The 20518-nt window shown below is 39.1% G+C and overlaps 1 protein-coding gene across 2 annotated transcripts in view; it reads right to left on the bottom strand.

Annotated features, from left to right (window-relative positions):
* The window catches only part of BMERB1 (bMERB domain containing 1), a 142692-nt gene extending 122850 nt beyond the window's left edge, over positions 1–19842 (bottom strand). Inside the window, exon 1 of one of the 2 annotated variants that reach the window (XM_001366063.3) lies at positions 19555–19842. In XM_001366063.3, coding sequence (XP_001366100.1) covers positions 19555–19660 — 106 coding nt within the window. In that variant the 5' untranslated portion in view covers positions 19661–19842. Of the gene's footprint in view, positions 1–8095; positions 8524–19554 lie in introns of those variants that run through there. The other variant, XM_056806190.1, reaches the window with a different exon arrangement.
* Positions 19843–20518: the final 676 nt, after the last annotated feature.

Below are 20518 nucleotides of genomic sequence, written 5' to 3'. Positions count from 1 at the left end.
GGCTAAGTGACCCCTTGACCACATGGTGTCATAGGATATCTCAGGATGGTTGTCATTCTAGATTTACTTAATACCAGAAGACTGCTCCGTCCACCAGTGAGGAGATACCAGACAGAGTTATAGCATCCATGATGCCCAGGGAAATGGGAATCAGACACACATAAGTTTCTCCTGGCCACCTTCAATTTGCCTCAGTCAATGAACTAGCAGAGGAATAGCTATATCAAGTAAGAAATTCTAACAATGAAGTCATGTCCTTCCCAGACCAAGGAGGCTCCCCAAGGTCTGAGTCTCTCTTCAAAACACGATAGGTCCAAACTTTTCTTCTCCTTCTGTCCCCTCCTAACCCCTCACTGACTCTATAGACATCTAATGTATACCAAGGTTCCCCAGGTAGTCAGTGACAGAGTTGGGATTTGAGCCACAGTCTTTGATTCAAAATCCAATGACTTTTCTGGAAGAGAATCTGAGAAATCCTCACAACACTATCAGAGTAGCTAGAATGTCTATCACCTTGGAGGAGGTGATACAAGGCCCCAAGCAAAACTCAAATATAGTGCCAAAGTAGAGCTGACTAGCATTCTCCTATCCATGAGGTCAAGAAACTTTGAGTAAATGATTGAGCAAAAGAGCTTGGGGAACCCAAGGCAGTCTCACTTCACTCCCAACCGCAGTCTTTGAACATCACCTTCACATCATGAACCTTTTCAAGGTAGAGATGCATCTACCCTGTGGCCTAGACTCCTCTTTCTAAATCCCTTTATGTGTCATCTTCCCCAATAGAATTTAAGCTCCTTGAAGATAATTCAGTAATGCACATAGATCTCATCCCACCCCAATCCAGAGTTAAGAGAAAAAGCTCAAGTTTGAATGAATACTTCAAAAGAAACATGATTAAGGAAGGTCCAAGATGACAGAGTAGCAGCTTCTGCTTCCCCACTCCACCCTCACAAAAACAAAACAAAACAAACAAACAAACAAAAAAACCCTTCAAATAGATCTAGAAAATGCACCAGATTGAATCCTGATGGATAGATCCAATAAAAAGTCATTATGACTCATTTTTCCAGGCACAGAGAATCAGAGAGATATGCAGATCCTGAGGATGGGGTGATGGTGTCTGGCTATATGTCAGGGCAAAAGAAAGTCCCAGACCCATGCCAGGGCACTGCAGTGGATGCCAACTGGTATTTTGTTGCATGCTATCCAGCTCTAGGGCAGACTGAAGGGCCCTGGGCCATGGAGTGGCCTTTCCAGGTAGGGAGTAGTGGAAAGCCCCAGGCTATACAGATGTCTCATATCAATGGGGTTAGGGATGCTTCCACATTCTGAAAAATTCAATTTTTTGGCCCTCCCTTCATATGAGAAAAGAAGTGAGATTTTTTTCTTTTTCTCTTTTCTTTTATAAGGTGTTTACAAAACCTTATTATAAAATTTTGGTTAAATATTTGATCACAGGCTATCTATGTAGGTCATAGTTAACATTTCTAGCTTTTGTACCAGCTTTTACATTCTTTTTGCAAACTTTCACTTTTCACATATTTTTAACTTTAAAAAAGAAATTGTGCACATTTACAGTATTAAAAGATAAAATGTGTTGATATTATACAATTATACAATAGTAGACATACACTTTATGCATTTCTGAATTTCTAAACTCTTTCTGTATCATCTACTGGCCTTCATGTGTTGTCTGTGGCTTCCACAAAATTCTCCCAAAATGTCCATTTAATTTCTTTTGCCAACCCTCAAACTATTGAAACTGTGATAGGGAAAATCACAATGTGGAAGGGATACCTGTATATAAAGACAGGAGCAAGCAGCAACAGTATAGTTTGGACCCTAGGAGGAGCACAGGTCTCACTCAGTTCCAGCTTCTAGTCCAGTGTTGGTAAAGATGTGGCACGCATGCAGAGCCGGCACTTGGGGAGCTGATCCATTCCCTCTCTTCCTAACCCCTGAGGACATTTTTACATGTCCCACACCTCTGCCCAGCCACTCAAAGGAAGCACTTCCTCCCTCAGCTCTCTCCAGTAATCCAGGGCACTCAAATTGAAGGCTTGCAGAGGAATAACCAAGGCAGAAATCACAAACCAAAGGTAGGTCTGCAGATCTGACTCTGGACCAGTAAAACTTCCTAGCTGGCCACTAGCTGGCCAGTTTTGACCTCCCTCCCAAATATCCAACTTCCTGTTGGGCATCTCTATTTTAATGTCTTGCTGTAGAACAAGTATTTTTAGCTTTTCTGGTGTTATGGTCCCCTTTGGCAGTCTGGCGAAGTATTTGACCTCCTTTTCAGAGTAATGTTTTTAAATGCCTAAGACAAAATACATAGAAAAACAAATTAAAGTAATTATTTTGAAATATAACCATATATTTTTTTAAATTCACATACTCTTAAAGTTAAAAACTCTGCTATCAAGGCAAGCTACATAGTGGATAAATAATACTTGGTGGTAGCAAAGTGAATAGAGTCAGAAGGACCTAAGTTCAAATCTGACCTTACATTCTTCCTAGCTGTGTGACCCTGGACAAGTCACTTAACCTCAATTGCCTAGTCCTTACCACTCTTCTAATATGAATTCTAAGATAGAAAGTAAGATTTTTAATATAAAAATAGTACTTGGGTTCAAATCCAGGGCTTTGTTCTGTTTAGTACAAATAATGAGTCCACTGCCCTTCACCATGAAGTGGTTACATATAAGTAGAAAGTTATAAATATGTAAAATGTTGTCAGTGGTTCTAGCTCAATGTTAATATGCAACGTAGTTTCAAATAATTCTGTTCTCTGATGCTGAACAAGACACTTAATATCTAAACGTCTCATGCAATTCCCTAGTGCTGATGAATAAAGTAAGATGGTCGTGGTTGTTAGAAAGAGCTTCTTACACTAACAAGATCATTGATCTTTCTTAGGTGGGTGTGTCATGTAACCCTAAAGTCTGCATATCTAAAACCAGATTCCTCATATTTTCGCCTTGAATCAGTTTCTCTTGTACCCCCTATTTTCTGTTAATACTCCTTCTCCATCTATGTATTTCCTACCTGTCCCTCAAGAAACAGGCACTAGTCCTCCAAAGAGAAGCCTTCTCAGACCTCTCTAGCCCTCAGTGAGGTCTCTCCCTCCTCTGAATTCCTCTAGGGCATGCTATCTGGGTACATTCATGACAATTCATTATACACTGCCACCTTGTGACATCTTCTACTGTTTATATTGAACTTTCATTTATCCCTTGTCTTGTTATTTATCTTTCTTTGTCATGTGTCTTCTTTCTCCATCCAGATCAGGAATCCCTTCACCTTCTCTGTGTCATGAACTCCTTCATGATCTCTTAGACTAATGTTTTGGAAAAAAAAATACATGGGATTACAAAGGATATAGATTATACTGAAAAATAGTTACCAAGACATTTAAAAAAAAATAAATTCATGTGGGGAGAGTTGCGGGAGAGGAGGGAGGAAAAGAAAATTATTTTTGTATTCAATGGATAATGTTTGAAATTGACCAAATAAAATGATATTTAAATTTAAATTAAAAAAATAAATTCATGGAACCCACATCAAGAACTCCTTAGGTAGTCATGTAGTCTATAAATTCCAGAAAGACGATTTGGTTTCCTTCATAGAATCTCCCACATAATGGTCACTGGCAAGGTGGATAGATGGAGAGCTACACAGTGAAAGACCAATGCCAAATTGATAAAACATCACAAAAGGAGGAAGTTAAAAAATATAATAAAAATAGTATGCCTGAGCTCTGAGCATCAAAGAGAAGTATCTGACTGCTCTCTAGAAAATAACCTCTGTGTCTTTAGGACCTGGAATATATCTGGCTTTCTTGAACAGAGCTCAAACAACCCCAGCATCTGCTGAGCTGCTCTTCAGGATCTGCATCATTTGCATAGGATTTTAAAGGCAGGATGGGAGGAAATTTGCCCCTTGTTATGTATGTTTGAGCAGAGAGAAGTAGAGATTCTAGGATGGGTGCCAGGGCCAAGTCTGCAAAAATGCATGGCAAATATGGAGTGGGTGACACACACTCTGGGGTGCTGGATGTGAAAGGAAAATTAAGTAGTTTCATTCCCCACACAAAACAAATGACCACTTTTCAGTTTCCCTTGTAAAAAACCATATCATTTGGAATAGGGCTTGGATGAGTCTCTGGTTGTCCTTCCTCTGATCATTGTTCTCACCATCCCAGGTTTATATCAAGAATCACAACCAAAGAGAGCAATGAGTTTCCAATTGCCAACCTGAGTACTACCAGGAGGAATATGCAATTAGAAAGAACTTTGAGGAATGCTCAATGGCAGCAGAGCTCAGAAAAGTCATCATCAATGGAAATGAACATCATTGCTTGACTTTCCCTGTTCTTTATCTAACTCAAATGAGATTTTGATCCACCCTGGGAGATTCTAAGCATTAAGCACAGATATGTGCTTATATATAGCACATGATAAGCCTACATCTGAACTGAAAAGCTGTAAGTTCACCTGAGAGAGCAGGAGATCAAGGATGCTGATCCGACTGCAGAAATCGGGCACAAATTTGTTTGTACAGACCAACAGAAACTCTGCTGTGGCTGCCTTGATTGATTTTTTAATATCACATAAAATATTTGCAAATGATTCTAAAGCACAATTAAGTTACACAGAACACTGTCTGGGGCCCTAATTATTAACTGTTGACTCACTTGGTTTAACCCATCAAACTTGGTTTGACCTTTTCAGAGCTTGTTCTATTGGCCATCTGCAAATGCTATTTTCCATCTGAATTTATTTGATGGCTTTTAGCTAAGAGCACAAGGAGCCCTGGGAAGGGGGTGGGGGTGGGACAGGTACAGAGTGCAGGGCAGATAACCATCCTGATTTCAGTTTTCTGGTAGGGCTTGAAAAGAGTTATTTAACCCCCTGGAGTATTTGCTTTGTTATCATTCCAAATTGTACTGAGTCCTTGGCTATTTGTAGGAGGAACCAAAAATAAAATAAGCTATTAATAATAAGAATTGTTTCAATTTTCCAATTTGGAATCTTAGGAATCCAAATTGACCTAAACAGCAAATTTCCACCCCCTTGCTACATGACTCTATGTTTATGTAATTCTGCTTAATGGTGCCTGTATTCCTTGTCCTTTAAAATTATGTATCTGGTGGTGCCAACATTAATTTAAAGTCAATGGGGGATGTAGAGATGCCGATTTCTTTAAATACTAAAAAAACTTATGTGACCCTTGAGAAAATCACTTAAGCCTCTCTAGGTCTAGGTGGCATAATGTATAGAATGCTAGAATTGGAGTCAGAAAGACCTGAATTTGAATTCTGTCTTAGTGACTTACTAGCTGTGTTACCTTGGTCAAGTCTTTTAACCTCTGTGTTTTAGTTTTCTCATCTGAAAAATGTAAGAATTGGATTCAAGGGCCTCTAAGAACCCTTCTAGCTCTGAACCTATGATGCTGTGTTCCTATATGTAAAATTAGGGTGCTAATTCAATGAGCAATGAAATCCTTTCTAACTGTATCTCTATGATCTACAACCTCACATAAGACACTGGTCATCTCCTGCTTGAAGAAAGATCCTTAAACCTGTATATTTCTATATTTAACCTTTATGTAACTATGTTATTGTTGATTCTTTCTTTAAAATCTTAATCCCACTGCCACTATCTTAGTATCACTTTATTTTATACCCAAATAATTAAGAAATGGTTCTTTGAATAGAATTGTAAAGCATCAAAAAAGGAAGAGTAGGAGGAAGCTGTGCAGTCCAGCTCTCTCCCACAATTACTCGAGCATAGATCTATGAAGAGCTCTAGACTGATGAGAATGAGTAGTAATTAGAAAATCCAAGGAGAAACCACATTGGGTCATGTTTTTCCTAGTCATGAATTCAGCCCATAAGCAAACAACCAGGATAGGAACTTCACTGTAAGGATGGGCTGGCAATTCTGTTGCTCTGATCCCAGAGCAGGAGCAGGATTCAACTTGTGGGTATAAAGTAGGTAGGGGTGAGCCTGCAACTGTGTCACCTTGTATCTGCAGAACCTTCCAGCTAAACAACAGAATCTGGAGCCAGTACCTGTCTTTTGGGGACCCAACCAGGAGGTAAGTCTTAGTGGTGTTGCCTAGATTGACACTAGAGTCCAGAGACCTACAAAGCTCAAACAAGAAAGGGAAGTTTCCTAACATGAGCTGCCCCCAATATCACTGAAGAACACAGTTCTCAAAATCTGGAGAATACATGGCAGGACTGCAGATAATGCAGACCAAGACCATGCAAAACCCCATCATTTCCTGCAGAAGTACCAGAGTCTGGCCCTACTACAAAATCTCAATTCTGAAAGCAAGACTAGAACAATAAGTAAATTAAAAAAAGAAACTGATAATAAAGAGCTATTATGGAGACAAGTCCAACTCCAGAAGAAAAGAATAACTCCCAAACCCTACAAGTAAAGGGGAAAAAAATAGTTGGCTTCAAGGTCAAAAAAAATTCCTGGAAGAAAGGAAGCAAGAGATTTTTTTTTTAAAGAATTCAAAATTAAATGTGAGCTCTAGAGAAAGGAATTTTTAAAAAAAGAGAGAGTCCTACAGCAGAGATGTCAAAAATACAGCCTATGGGCTATATGCATATGATTGAGCCATGCCCAAACCAGATTAAAATGTTACTGAGAAATATTTAACAAAATACATAAAAATACAATAAAACAGATAATATTCATATGTGATTTTTCTAGATCAATGCACTGCTCAGGAAGATGTTTATGTAGGCTGTGGTGGTCCCTATGAGTCTGACACCATTATGCAACAGGACAGACTTGAAAAGAGAATTAAGTGGTACAGCTTACTATAAGTGGTACAAAATTTTACCTATATAACAGACTCTTTGAAAAGCAGTATGAATCAAACAGAAATTAATAACTCTATAGAACAACACAAAATACTAAAACAAAGCTAAAAGACCAAAAATTAGAATGGAATGTTAGGGTTTCAAGTGACCTTAGCTCCATTCTTTTTCACTACATTTTTCTGCTGATGCTATTTAACACACCTGAATGTCCTTCTTCCTTTTTTCCTTTTCACCTAACCAAATCCTATTCATCTGCCAAGACTTAGTTAAAGCTGTACGTGATTCATAAAGATTTTTTTTTATTACTCCAGCTCCTACAATTTTGTAGTTAATAGTTTTCTATTGCTCATGTAACAGTTTTGTCCCTAAATGGATTGCAAGCTTTTTTAGATTAAAATCATATTTCTTTTGTTTCCCCACAATTCCTAAAAAATACTAAGGATATAGTAGGCACTCAAAAAATGTTGAATAATTATCTGGGAGAATCATTTTTTTACCTCATAAATCTGTATCTTCATTTCCTTTCTCATAAGTACCACCCACTTGAGGGCCTTCCTTCCCTGAACTGTTACAATAGCCTCCTAACAAATTTTTCCTCTTTCTACTCAATTAAATTCATTAACAGAAGCATTTTTAAAAAATGCACTGTATGCAGCACACTGTACCACCAGGTAATGAGGGAGATAAAAGTTTATTTTACCCGTGTCCCCTGCCCTCATAGAGCTTGTGGTTTAGGAGGGAACTATGATACAAATTAAAAATAATTGATAAAATTAGAGTGATAAAAAACAAATGTGAGGCATAGCAAGGAAAGCAGTTGCTTTTCACTTACTGAATAAAGTCTATACTCCTTAATATCATCATTCGAATCAAAGCTTCCTATAAGCTAAATTGGGTCTATATTTTCTGCCCTGTCTCAATCATTCCCCATCATGTACTCTGTGCTTTAGGCAGCTGACATTCTCTATTTTCCAAGCATGTCTTCTACTTGTCCATTTTCCAGCCTTTGCTGGAAATGTCTATTACGTGGCATGTGGCATGCTTGGAATGCATTTCCTGCCATCTCTGACTATCCCAAACCTCCTATGAAAACCATTCAAGGTTTAGCTCAAATATCCCCTCCTCAGTATAGTTTCCCTGTTGTCCCCAGAGTACATCTCTTTGTTTTTCCCTTTTTTCTATGCTTTAACAAGTAGTAATTTCATCAGTGTGGGGGTATTCCCTCCCAAAGCATAAATTGCAATTCTCCCAAACCTTCTTTTCCTGTGAAATTCTTGTCTTTATCTTCCCCAAAAAGCTCTACATTGGGTCCACCTATCATACAGGATTCTTCCTTCAGAAAACTCTTGTAAATGCATAGACGATATGATCCATTTTCCTGTACTACTTCTTGGTCTACTACTTTGCTATTTGACTGGTCTGCCTGCTTTTCCAGTCTATCAATTAACATTTATCAAGCACCTATTATGTGCCAGCCACTGTGCTAAGTGCTGAGTCATATATCACCATCCTCTCTGTGATTTTCCCCATGCAATTCTTTGTCCTTAAAATGTTACATCCTATCCACTTCCATCACATGCCTCTCCAGTGACCCTCGGGTGACTCTCAACTTTAATTCTTCAGAGATTTGGGTAGTCCTTTGGCCATACAGTGTCACCAGAAGAATATTGACATCAAAAAGGTGGATCTTTGTCTCAGGAAAAAAACAAACAAACTTGAAATCATGAAAAGCACACAGAAATTTCCCTAAGTCAATCCATCCCACTCTCTTTCTAGTCAATCCTAGATCCAGTTCACTGTGCATTTGCAATGCCAGTATAGGATTATATGGATTGATGGACTGACCTCGATGAGTTTTCTGGGATGGGGGGTTTCCCCAACCAGATAGCCCAAACCCTTTTGGAGAATTGTGGATTTCATTTAGAAAGATCTGTAGTCAGTCAGGGTTTGATGAATTCAACACAATGTCACTTGTAAATAAGAGTATTAGAAAAACTTCTGTCATCTCTTACACTTGGACTCTGTACTGGACATCTTCTGTGGTAGTTGCAAACACTTTTGATGAACAAAACTTTCACTCTTAGGTGCCTAATTTGATACTAAACCTCATAGGGTCATGGAGTTAAGCTATCACTGTTAAATCTTTCAAAGAATCTTGTACCATTCTACCATACTGATGGTCAACACTTTGTTGGAAAAGATCCTTTGTGGCCCTATTTTGCTCTGGGATAATAATGTCCAAATGTGGTGGTTTTGCTTTTGTGCCGTTTACTTGGAAATCTTTCCAGATCTTTTCTGCTTTGGTCTTTTCATTGACCTTCTTTCAGTTTCATCCTTAAATAGCCATGGGATGATCTGGCTTTCTCTCACTAAGATTTCTGAAACCTGCTTTAATCTTCATTGTTTTTTAATGTTTTATGAAGCAGTGTTGTTCAAAATCTTCCACTGTCTTCCCCTTTAAGATTCTAAAATTCAATTTGCATTCTAAACCAGAGGCTGGCAAACTATGAAGCATAAGCCAAATCCAGCCTGCTCCCTATTTTTGTATAAAATTAAGAACAATTGTGTTTTTTGTTTGTTTGTTTTATATTTTAAATATTGTATTCAAAAGTATTTGTATAGTTTGCTGGCTAAGAGTGGCTTTCATGTGTTTTTGGTAACATATTTTTAAATGTAAAAAATGAGCAGTGGGCAGATTTGGACTATGGACTGTGGTTTGCAAACCCTTTTCTAAACCATTGTTGTTTGTCATTTCTTTTCTCTCTATTTGACAAAGAGATAAAATGTTTGGTGACTAAAGTCTTTTAGTCATCTCACTGGGCCAACTAATTTATATCAAGTAAACTTGCTTAGGAAAAAGATGATAGTCCATGTCAATGTCTGTTCTTTTATTCTTTCTGGAGATACCTCAAATGTATACAGTATCATCTCAATTTTCATTCTTTTTCCCAATTTGGAACTGAATGTAATCTTTGTTCTAATAAATCAGTAAAAAGTTGGATTCAACTAGTTGTTTTCTACTTATTAAGTACAATAAATGTCACTTTTTTGCTATGCTATTTGGTGTCCCCAAGTCTAGTGTTTCCAAACTCTAATAAATTATTCATCATGTATAGGCTTGAGATTTCTGTTTTACTTCTATTGCCTACCTTTATTAAAGTCATCCAAATACATGTCAATTTAATTTAGAGGGTCTTATCAGGGAGACTGAATTTCTGCATTTCCTCATCCTTTGCAACAGATGTTGGGCACATAAGTTGCAATTAACTCCATGATAGTCTTTTTACAAATGCTTATCATGAGCACAGCAATTCTAGGTGACCAGGTGGTCTGTGAAATGATGTTTCTTGTTACTGTCAGATGTATACACAATAAAATCAACTGTGTCAACTCCTTTATTTGATTCTCCAAAGAGGTACCTGAGGGCTAGCCTTCCATCTAACTGTAACTTCCTTTTGTCCTCTGGTTTCATTGATACCTAGAATGTCAAGATCCATATGCTTTAGTCCCTCTGGTTACATACAGTATGTCCAAAAGGTCACTGGGTCAAGGAACTCCTAGTAAGAGTGACAACAGATAAGTTAATGATTATAGATGACCTAAAAATTGTGTTTCTTAGCACTTCTGCCTTCCTTTTTTTTAATCATTGTACCATGGTCACCACAGAATTAGAAAGAGGCTGCACAGGACGGGAGGCCATTTCACATTTTCCTTTCTTCCATGAGTTGCCAAGGCCAAAGAATTCATCACTACCTAGCTAGCATCCCAGCGATGAGCCACACTGTACTTAGTCAGGCTGGTCCTTGAAAAGTTGTCATACTCTGTTGCTAGGACACTACTTGAAGGCTTTCCAACTTGGAAGAATCAGACAAAACTGAGGCTCTATTGGCCTAATATACTATTGGCCAATATACTAGCCTTCAGGAACCTAGTATCACCTCCAAACTGCAATAAGGCATTAGATTTTGTCATGTTGTATATTGGGAGAAGCTAGGGCTCTGGGATTTGAGGACCTAGGTTCAAATCCTTCCTCTGGTGTTCATATGTATGATGTGTCTGTGTGTGTGTGTATGTGTGTGTGTGTGTGTGTGTGTGTGTGTGGCATATTCTATGAGGCAAGTCATTTTACCTTCATTTTAAAGGGTCATAGTTTGCAAATCTGGTGAAAGATATTTAACCTTAGTTTAACAGGACCTTAATTTCCTCATGTGTAAAATGGGGGTGTTGGCCTAACTGGCCTTTGGAGTCCCTTCCAGCTCTAGATTTATGCCACCATGACTAATAGTTGTAATTCATATATGTAACATTGTAACAACTTATATAAATTATCTCCATTTCTAGACAGAAAACTCTTTTGGGACAGGGACTATGTCTTATTTCTCTTTATAGTGACTAGCACAGTGATTTGCACATATTAGGCACTTTAAATATTTTGTTGAATAAGTGAATTCCCATTTGGGAAATAAAATTATATTGGCCCATAAGACAATAAGATATCTGTTTAGTGAATCCCCTTGGTAGTGGTCTCTTCATAAGTTTTTTTTCTCTTTTCTGTATGAGATCCAAAATTCTTCCCTTTATGAGAAAGACACAGGGCATCTAGGTGGCATAGTGGATAGAATGCAAAGGCCTGGAGTCAGGAGGACCTAGGTTCAAATCTGGTTTCATCTACTTCCTAGAGTGTGATCCCAGAGAAACTGCTTAACTCTGTCTAGCCCTTGCTCTTCTGTCTTAGAGTTGTTACTAAGGCAGAAAAGACAGAAACAGCCAGAGAGACAGAGACAGAGAGAGAAATACTTCTAACTCTTCTGCTGAAAGGCAACTGGATGGTTCAATAAATAGAGCACTAGGCTTAAAATCAGGAGAAACCTGAGTTCAAATTTGGCCTCAGACCTTGACTAGCTGTGTGACTCAGGGCAAGTGAGAATTTCTTTGCAACAAGTAGAAAAATTCCCTTCTGTCCCTTGTCCCAAGTTTTACAACCTCCCAGCTTTTATAATATAACCATTTGGGTTCTGGCGTTTAACTTGGACTAATGCAACTCATTCATGTAATAAACTGAAAAGAGCTATGCCATTTAGTCTTTCAATCTCTTATTTAAACAGAAGTAAAGCCTGTCAGTGTCCAGCCTGAAAATCAAATAATCTGTTTCATTCAAGTCCAAAGAGCTAGTAACATGAGACCATATGACCATATCTGTCCAGGTGCTCCTTGGTGCTCTGCCTGCAGAGTTCCCTGTCCATTTAAGAGTATACCACTGTGGGCACTCAAGTGGCTCAGTGGATTGAGAGCCATGCCTAGAAAGGGGAGATCCTGGGTTCAAATTTGACCTCAGATACTTTCTAGCTATGTGACCCTGGGAAAGTCACTTAGCCCCCCAATATACAGTATTGATTCTAGGATGGAAAATGAGGGTTTTAAAAAAGAGAGACAGAGAGAGAACACTACTAAACTCTGAGCCTCCCTTGGTGATGCTCATATGAATAAAGCCATCAATACTAAATTGTACCATCAAGATAAATATAGCCTTTGGTAGCAGAACAATGACAGGATATTTTTTTCTTTTTTACATCCCATGAAGGTTCAATGTTATCTGACCAGACCTTTTTTTAATGATAGTAGTGCTCTGCCTCTGAGGAATGCTCAGGTTGAGAGAACACCACCTGACAACTTTACCTGAATTAAACTTTTGACAAGAGAACAAATTGGAGGGGTAGCTGGGTGACTCGGTGAATTGAGAGCTAGACCTCGAGACGGGAGGTCATAGGTTCAAATCTGGCCTCAGACACTTCCCAGCTTTGTGACCCTGAGCAAGTCACTTGACCCCCATTGCCTAGCCCTTACCACTCTTCTGCCTTGGAAGCAATACACATTATTTGATTCTAAGATGGAAGGTGAGGGTTTAAAAAAAAAGAGAACAAATTTTGAACTCATATTTTAAAACAATCAGTGTAGTAACTGCAGAGCTTGCAACTTACTAGCAACCGCTGCCCAATGCCATGTGAAGATAATAGACTGGATTCTTTGTTTTTGTTTTTGTTTAAATGTTACATTGAAATCTACCCTCAAACCCTTACTAGTTCTATGACCCTGGGCAAATCACTTAATCTTTGCCAGCCTCAGTTTCCTCATCTATAAAATAGGAATGATAACAGCACCTACCTACCCACAGTTGTTATGAGGGTGAAATGATATAACATTTGTAAAGTGTTTAGCCCAATTCCTGGAACATTGTAGGCACTTAATAAATGCTTATTTCCTTCCCTACTTCTAGAGCTAGATTTATTGATACTTTGCTTCTTCTACTCCAATCTACTGTAATTTGACTCTGAGTTAGACAAGTGAAGATCTCAGATTTGCCAGGACCAGTTAGGACAGGCAAGAAGATTAATAAACCAGACAATGATATTCATCAACAAGATTAAAAAGGAGGGGGAGAACCAACTTCGCAAATCCATATCCATATTTTATGAATGAATGAAAACTATTTAGAAAGCATTTAAGATTTGCAAAATATTATACTAAGCCATGGGGATGCAGAGAAAAATAATAGCTAAGATTTACATCATGTTTTGTCTTTTGCAAAGAGAATTGCAAGGAGATCATATTATACCACGAGACCTAACACATATAGGATCAGTTGCAAATCAGCTAGAAAGGTCCAGTGGTTCTCAAAGTAGAGGGGCAAAGCATATGGCAATGCATCTTCTGTAGTGTTATATACATTGATGAAACCATATCTCCTCTGATGTTGAATGTTCTGATGATGCAAGGGCTTTGATGCTAAGAACTTTATTTTGGGAGTCTTCAGGAACTTTGGCTCCTGAAGTAGGGGCTATAACACTTGCAGAGACATTTGTTATATGCAGTTCCACAAGGTTGCCCCACTACACCAAAGAGGGCTGGGCAGGTTCAATGGTCTGAAGAGCTGTCCATTCTTGGGTTCTGGCAATAAACCCTGCCCATTATTGACAGCTGATCAGCAGTTTGTGATTATAGATATGTCAAACACTTCCCATAAGGGTTGCACCCATCTATGATGGTTACAAGAGCTGGGCTCAAAGCAGCGTCAATGGTTTAGGGGTTCTACTAGTCACAGGGTTATTGGGTGCAAGGGATCTCTCTGAGTTCTGAGGGAAGTAGACAAGAGAGTGGCAATAGTTTGACCTACCTGGCACATGCTACTTCCTGTCTTTCCATTATGATAGCTTGCTGCTCCTGCCAAGCTGGCCCACTTCCTCGCTTTACTTATTTATATGTTTATACTATAATTATAATAATTGAGTTTTTTCATATTATAATGACCCTCCCTTTTTTTATTTTCCCATTTCACAACCCCTGTATAGAGGGGAAACATGTCTAAAAATAATTTACAGAGTCAGTTAGGTGACTTAGTAGATAGAGAGCCAGACCTGGAGACAGGAGATCCTGGGTTCAAATCTAGCCTCAGATACTTCCTAGCTGTGTGATCCTGGGCAAGTAAGTCACTTAACCCCAATTGCCTAGCCCTTACTGTTTTCCTGCCTTAGAACCGATAACTTAGTATCGATTCTAAAATAAAAGGCAAAGGTTTAAATAAGAAAAATAAAAATAATTTACTATCTGGAATAATGGAGTTACCTGGAATTCCCTAAAATATATATTCTTTCATTTTGGTCCCTTGATGTCTCCACAGTATTCTACAAGAAGGTATCATTAGAGCGGAGATAGTGGAGATGGGAGAATAGAAGCTAGATTCTCTTGCACACAATTGGTGCTTAATAAGTTTGTGGAATCGATCTTCCTCTTTTTTGGCTTCCAGTGCACAGAGACTACTATAATCTACTTCTTTGTGTGATTGTTAATAAATAGCCAATAACTTTTGGGGGCCTTTGGGAGCAGTGTTTTGGAAAGGACACAATAAAAGAGATTCCCTATCTGTGCCAAGCTCCAGTCTGTTCTACCAGCAGACAGGATACCTGAGTGGAAAAGACAGACATTGTTTTCTGTGACATGAGAACAGCAGACATGAGTTTCATCCAGTTAAAAGGGAAAGTAAGAGTGGGCAACTGGCACACTGGACAATAACGATTTTTCCTTGCCCTGAAATCTAAATAGTGTTGTAGGTAGAACACTGGGCTGTTCTGGAGAAGACTGGAATTCAAATTCAGCCTCTAACACTTAGTTCTACGCTGTATGAACCTGGATGATGCACTTATCTTTTCTCAGTCTCAGTTTCTCTGCCTGTAAAATAGGGATAATAATCACACCTATCTTACAGGGTTTGTTATGAAGATTAAATGGGACAACTTGGGTAAAGGGGCAGCTAGATAGCACAGTCTATATTGTGCCAGACCTGAGTCTAGAAGACTCATTCTCCCGAGTTCAATTCTGGCCTCAGGCATTTGCTAAAGGAGTGATGCTAGGCAAGTCACTTATTTATCTATAAAATGAACTAGAGAAGGAAATGGCAAACCACTCCAGTGTCTCTGCTGAGAAAATCCCAAATGGGCCCATGACAAGTCAGACATGACTCAACAACAACATTAAACCTGTGTAAAGCACTTTGCAAATTTTAAAGTATGCAAACCCTCAAGTCTCATGTTTAGCAAGAAGTCTTACCCAGCCCTCCTTACGTGTAGAGACTCCCCACCCCAAATTATCCTGTATATACCGTGTTCGTACATAGCGTTTGCATGCCGTCTCTCCCTTTAGACTGTGAGCTCCTTCAGAGAAGGGCCTGTCCTTTGTCTCTTCTGGTAACCCCAATACTTAGCACACTGCCTGGAACATAGTAAATGTTTAATAAATGTTTATTGATTGACTGACTGAAGAGCTCTATAAATGCTCATATTATTGTCCTTTGCAAATTTTGTGTAGAGAACAGGAATGAGAGCAAGTGGTTGTTTTTCTCCACCAGTTAATGAGTAAGAATGAACCCCTAAGATCATTAAATATTCTGATGAAGATGAAAATGTCTCTCTATTTATTAGATTTACTTTTTAAAGTGATGAACCTACACAAAAAAGTCAATAATGATATGTTTCTTTAAAATGCTTCCTAATTCAGACACCATTCTACTACATGCATGGAACTGTGCTAGACGCTAGAGACTAAAACATTGAGTGTATAGTCATCTTCTTTGTAACTCTACAATTCTGTCCCCTCAATTACTTGCACAATATAGGTTACCATTCTGGCAATGGTGTGGAGTTTAGATGCAAGGCTTTTATATCTCAGTTGCTTGCTTTATTCACTAATGACTATTTCATACCATCTCTACAGCCTTGCCTCCTTCTTCACATCTTGGGATCATAGAATGTAGAGCTTGAAAGGATCTAAGAAACCATTAAATTGAACTCCCTCACTTTACAGATGAAGAACTGAGGCCTCTGGAGAAAAAATGATATACCTAAGGTCATATTGTTGGCAAGAACCATGGGAGCCAATTTTAAAATTCTCAGTGTGAGCCTTTACATCTCAGAAAACAGTGAATGATACAATCAGGGCTTAATTTTTTTTCTGCACTTACTAAAATGATGGAGAAAGTGTTTATAATGCATATGAAGCTTAAATATGTGATGTGTACCTTCCCCCCCCCCTCACCCCCTGGTTGCTTTTAAACATTGATTATAATGCTATTGGAAAGAACCCAGATACTCTGACTCCAGATCTGGATCTCTTTTCACTATTCCATGCTGCTGAGGAAGTCCTTACTGCTCTTCAAAGATTTAACTACCCTATTAATCAGTTCAAGAAACATTTGCCTCATACACCTGAAAGTAACCAAAGCAAACCAAACTTTCATAGAAAACCTATTTTTAAAAGATATATTATGTTCTTTCCATCTTTACTATTTTGATAAACCTGAAATATTGTTCAGTTTGAGTCTAAATGCATTTGTTTGACTGGTGTCAACAAACTTACTAATCATTCCACAAGCTTGGGCCTTTAAACTGGAGTCACGTTCTCTTTTGCTTATGGGAAAATTTGTTGCATGAGCCTTCTACTTTATTCTTGTCCTTTGCACACAGCATGCTCTTTCCCACCTCCATACTTTCTCTGATGCTTTTCCACCCACCTGGAATGCCCTGCCCCCTCCTCTCCTCTCTCAATCCTACCCACCCTTAAAAGCCCAGTGCAAATCCAGAAGGCAATGAGGCTTAATAACAGAGGGAAGTAATTGGGAAAAAAGGTCAAACATTTTCTAAAACCAAATCATTTTCTCTATAAAACTCTCTCCAAGGATCCAAAGCAATTTCTTATAAGGAAAATAGGGTTATTATCTCAGTTATATAGAAGAAGAAACTGGAATATGTAGAATTTACAAACTGAAAAACTGAATTAATATCCTCAAATACTGTTCTGCTCTATTCATTTCTATATTCAGCTTCTCTATTATTTTGCTAATAACATTTAATAATAGAATCTGATATAATCCAGTTTAACAAAAAAAAAAAATCAGCCCTCTGGTCTCTCTCTCTTTTATGCTGCCTTTTAATTAAGCACATGCTTACTGTTTAACAAAATAAATTTAAATCTGTAGGGAATTCCATGAACAGAGAGCTCTTTCTCCTGTTAAAAAGGCAAATGAATCACTACCTTGAGTCTACATTTCCATCACATTATGCACATAAAAATGTACCTCAACATCAAATGCTATATCCTTACATCAGCTTGGTGTTTTTATTTTTGGAAACCAATAGTAATAATCATCATTCTATATGAATATATATATATATATATTTTATAAGTGTTATGTATGATGGCGTAGATATAGAAAGGTGGGCAGGAGTCCCCAAAGAGCTCCTTATTGTTATTTTTCTCTCAAATATCTTTTAGCAAGAAAAATGGCCCAGACTATATAACCAACAGTTTGAAACCCCAAAAGGTAAAACTAACAACTAGCCAACTAAGATTAGAAAGATTCCAAATTTTAGTAATTTAAAAAATAACTTTGGATTTCAAGATACCTATAAAAACAGACCAGAGTCTGTGATCAGAGTTCTAAAACAGCATGAGGATGACGGGCTTTTGTTACCACAAGAAAGAAGTATAAAGGAGTTATCTAAAAAGCTCTGGACAGCTTACAGCTTGTGACCCAAAAGATTAAGAAGTTCACAGGGCAAAGGCTACAGTAAGGTAATAGGAGTGAGTGATGATCAAAAGTTCAGTATTACTCCGGGATATTTCTATGCAAAGAGATGCTATAAAAAGTTGCATTTAGAATAACATCAGTTTGCAGGTCCAAAAAGATGCCTATTGTGCTATAACATGGTAGACACCAGAAACAGCCAGAACTGGTTCATGCTTGTGAAATTAATAAACAATATCCTGGGAGTCTTTTCAATCTAGTTTGAAGAAATATTGATACATTCAGTCCTGATCCCATAACAGATACTGCAACAAAACTATCACAGCAGAAACAATAAGAGGGTAGGAGAGTTTGACACTTGAGTGTGGAAAAGATGGAACCAGAGACAAAAAGAAAAGGTTAAGATAGTAAAGAGAGTCCTGTGCTGCCCTGTAAAACACTCCAGACGTCCATACAGGGATTAACCTGTCATCCCTATTCAACCTGAATACACCTGGATCAGTACACATTAGTGCCATTCTAAGAGGACTTTCTAAATCTCAGTGACTGGAGAAGGTAAGAATGTGAAAATATACATTTTGCTACTGGACAGTACTGATGCAAGGAGCACACACACATTAGAACTGGAAGTTGCCCAAGGAAATCTTTATAAAAATTAAACCAAATATTTCATGTATCTATGAAATCCCCATTTCTATCCCCAGTAGCTTGGAAATCTATATACCTGCTTTCTGACTAATTCTGAGAACAGTTGTCTAGAGGAAAGGCAAGAATTTACAAGCTGAATGAGAAAGGGAGATGGCTTTTCACATCTGGCAAACAGCTGCATTAAAGCAAGCAAGGTGAAGGGCACTTGGAGTCTCATTATGTTTTTGCAAGGAGTATTATGTCCCTAGTGCCCCCAAGAAGCACTCTTCTGCCTTTGCACTCAGGGGCAGAAGTGTCAACTGTTGCATCCTGCAAAAAAAAAAAATGCTTCCTCTTTGGAAAGATGCTCTTTACACTGAAGACCTTAGAGAGCACCAGCAAGCAGAGCCCATCTGTTATACAATGACAGTGAAGAAAAACCAAAACCTTTAGTTGAGCCAAGTGCCACCTTTCCCCATCAAACAGGTGAAGTAGGTATGCCTGGAGAGAAAGAAGGAATGCTGCTGAGTATTTCACATGCATCCTCAACCAAGAAGACTGATCCTGGACAATTGACTCGCTTAGAAATGTAGAGTCCAGTTCTCATAGCATCAGGGTGGGAAAAATCATCCTACACCCCTAATCTTTTCCCCTGCCTGCCTGCCATTGAGGAAGAGATCCCACTTCAAGGGCTATCTCAAAGCGACTAAACCAGGATTTCGAAAGCCCAAACCAGAGCCTAGGAACTGGTATCCCCTCTCCATTTCCCAGTGGGCTCGCTTCTCAAAGTCCCCTGGACATAGGCTGAGAAGCCAGCCGGAATGACGTGCCGGTCCCCCTTTGTTAGCAGCCTAAACCCGCGCAGTGCTGCGCATCGCCCCCCTCAGCTAAAAGCCCCGCTGCGGGGGCGCCTTCTTCAGCCGGGCGGGGAAGGGTCTCTAGGTTTTACCGCGCTTAAGCAACCACCAGCGTGATTGCAGAGCTGCTCTACTCTCCCCGCTCGGGTACTCACTTCTCCCCAGTCCCTCTGCTTTCCACTCAGTCTCCTCCACGGCTCCATAGCGCCTCAGCGGCTTCTCAGCCTCCAGGTGGGCGGACAAGGATTGCTTTAACTCCATTGCCGGTTCCACTGGTGGGTCGATGGGTCTCCTCTACTCCATCCCCCCCCAGCGGGCTGCAGGGAGGGAGGTGGCTCCAGCCAGCAGCGTTTTAAGGGGCTGGGCGCCCGTGACGTTACTGCATCTCTTCCGCCGGGAGAGTTGGGGAGCGCCCGACTGGTACCCAGGAAGGGGAGGGATGCGGAGCACATGCGCAGTAGTGTCTCGGGAAAGATCTGGGGGCTGGGTTGCGAGAAGAGGGCCGGGAAATAACTCTGAAAAACAACAGCAACAAAAACAGAACAGCCAAGAGAAAGTGAGCAAGATATTTGTCCCATGATGTATCTTTGCTTCTGAGTCTTGAGGAAAGGTTAAAAGTGTCAGGGGACTGTATGTGTATGGTTGTCTGTGAGTGCTATGTGTCATCTGTAAGCAGGGTGATCAGCTTTGTGTGAGATTCGTGAGCATGTCTGTGGACCCTGTATCCATCTTTGAAGGAAGAATGCAAATCTGTCAATGTTGGTGTGTGGACAAGATTTGGGGGGAGGTTGTGTTTGTGTGACTGTGCATTTATATACCTCTGCAACGTTTGCATTTTTGTGTATAACTGTGATGGTAATATCTGTATGTATGTGAAGTGAAGGGAGAGGTAAGAATATCGTATCCCCAGATACAATCACTCATTGAAGAAGCCTCTAAGCTCCCTTTTGTTTTGAAGTCTATGATCCTAAGTGCTTACAAAAAGTGCCAAGTGCTATTATTTTCCAGAAACTCTGAATAACATTGTCCGTCACAAAATAGAGTGACTTTAAGAATATAAAGCATGGGCATTAAAAAAAACAACAACTAACTTCTGGGTTGGATCTGGTGTTTTATATT

This window comes from Monodelphis domestica, chromosome 7 (assembly GCF_027887165.1).
Source record: "Monodelphis domestica isolate mMonDom1 chromosome 7, mMonDom1.pri, whole genome shotgun sequence".
Lineage (NCBI taxonomy): Eukaryota > Metazoa > Chordata > Mammalia > Didelphimorphia > Didelphidae > Monodelphis > Monodelphis domestica.
This window is presented reverse-complemented; position numbering and strand designations above follow the sequence as displayed.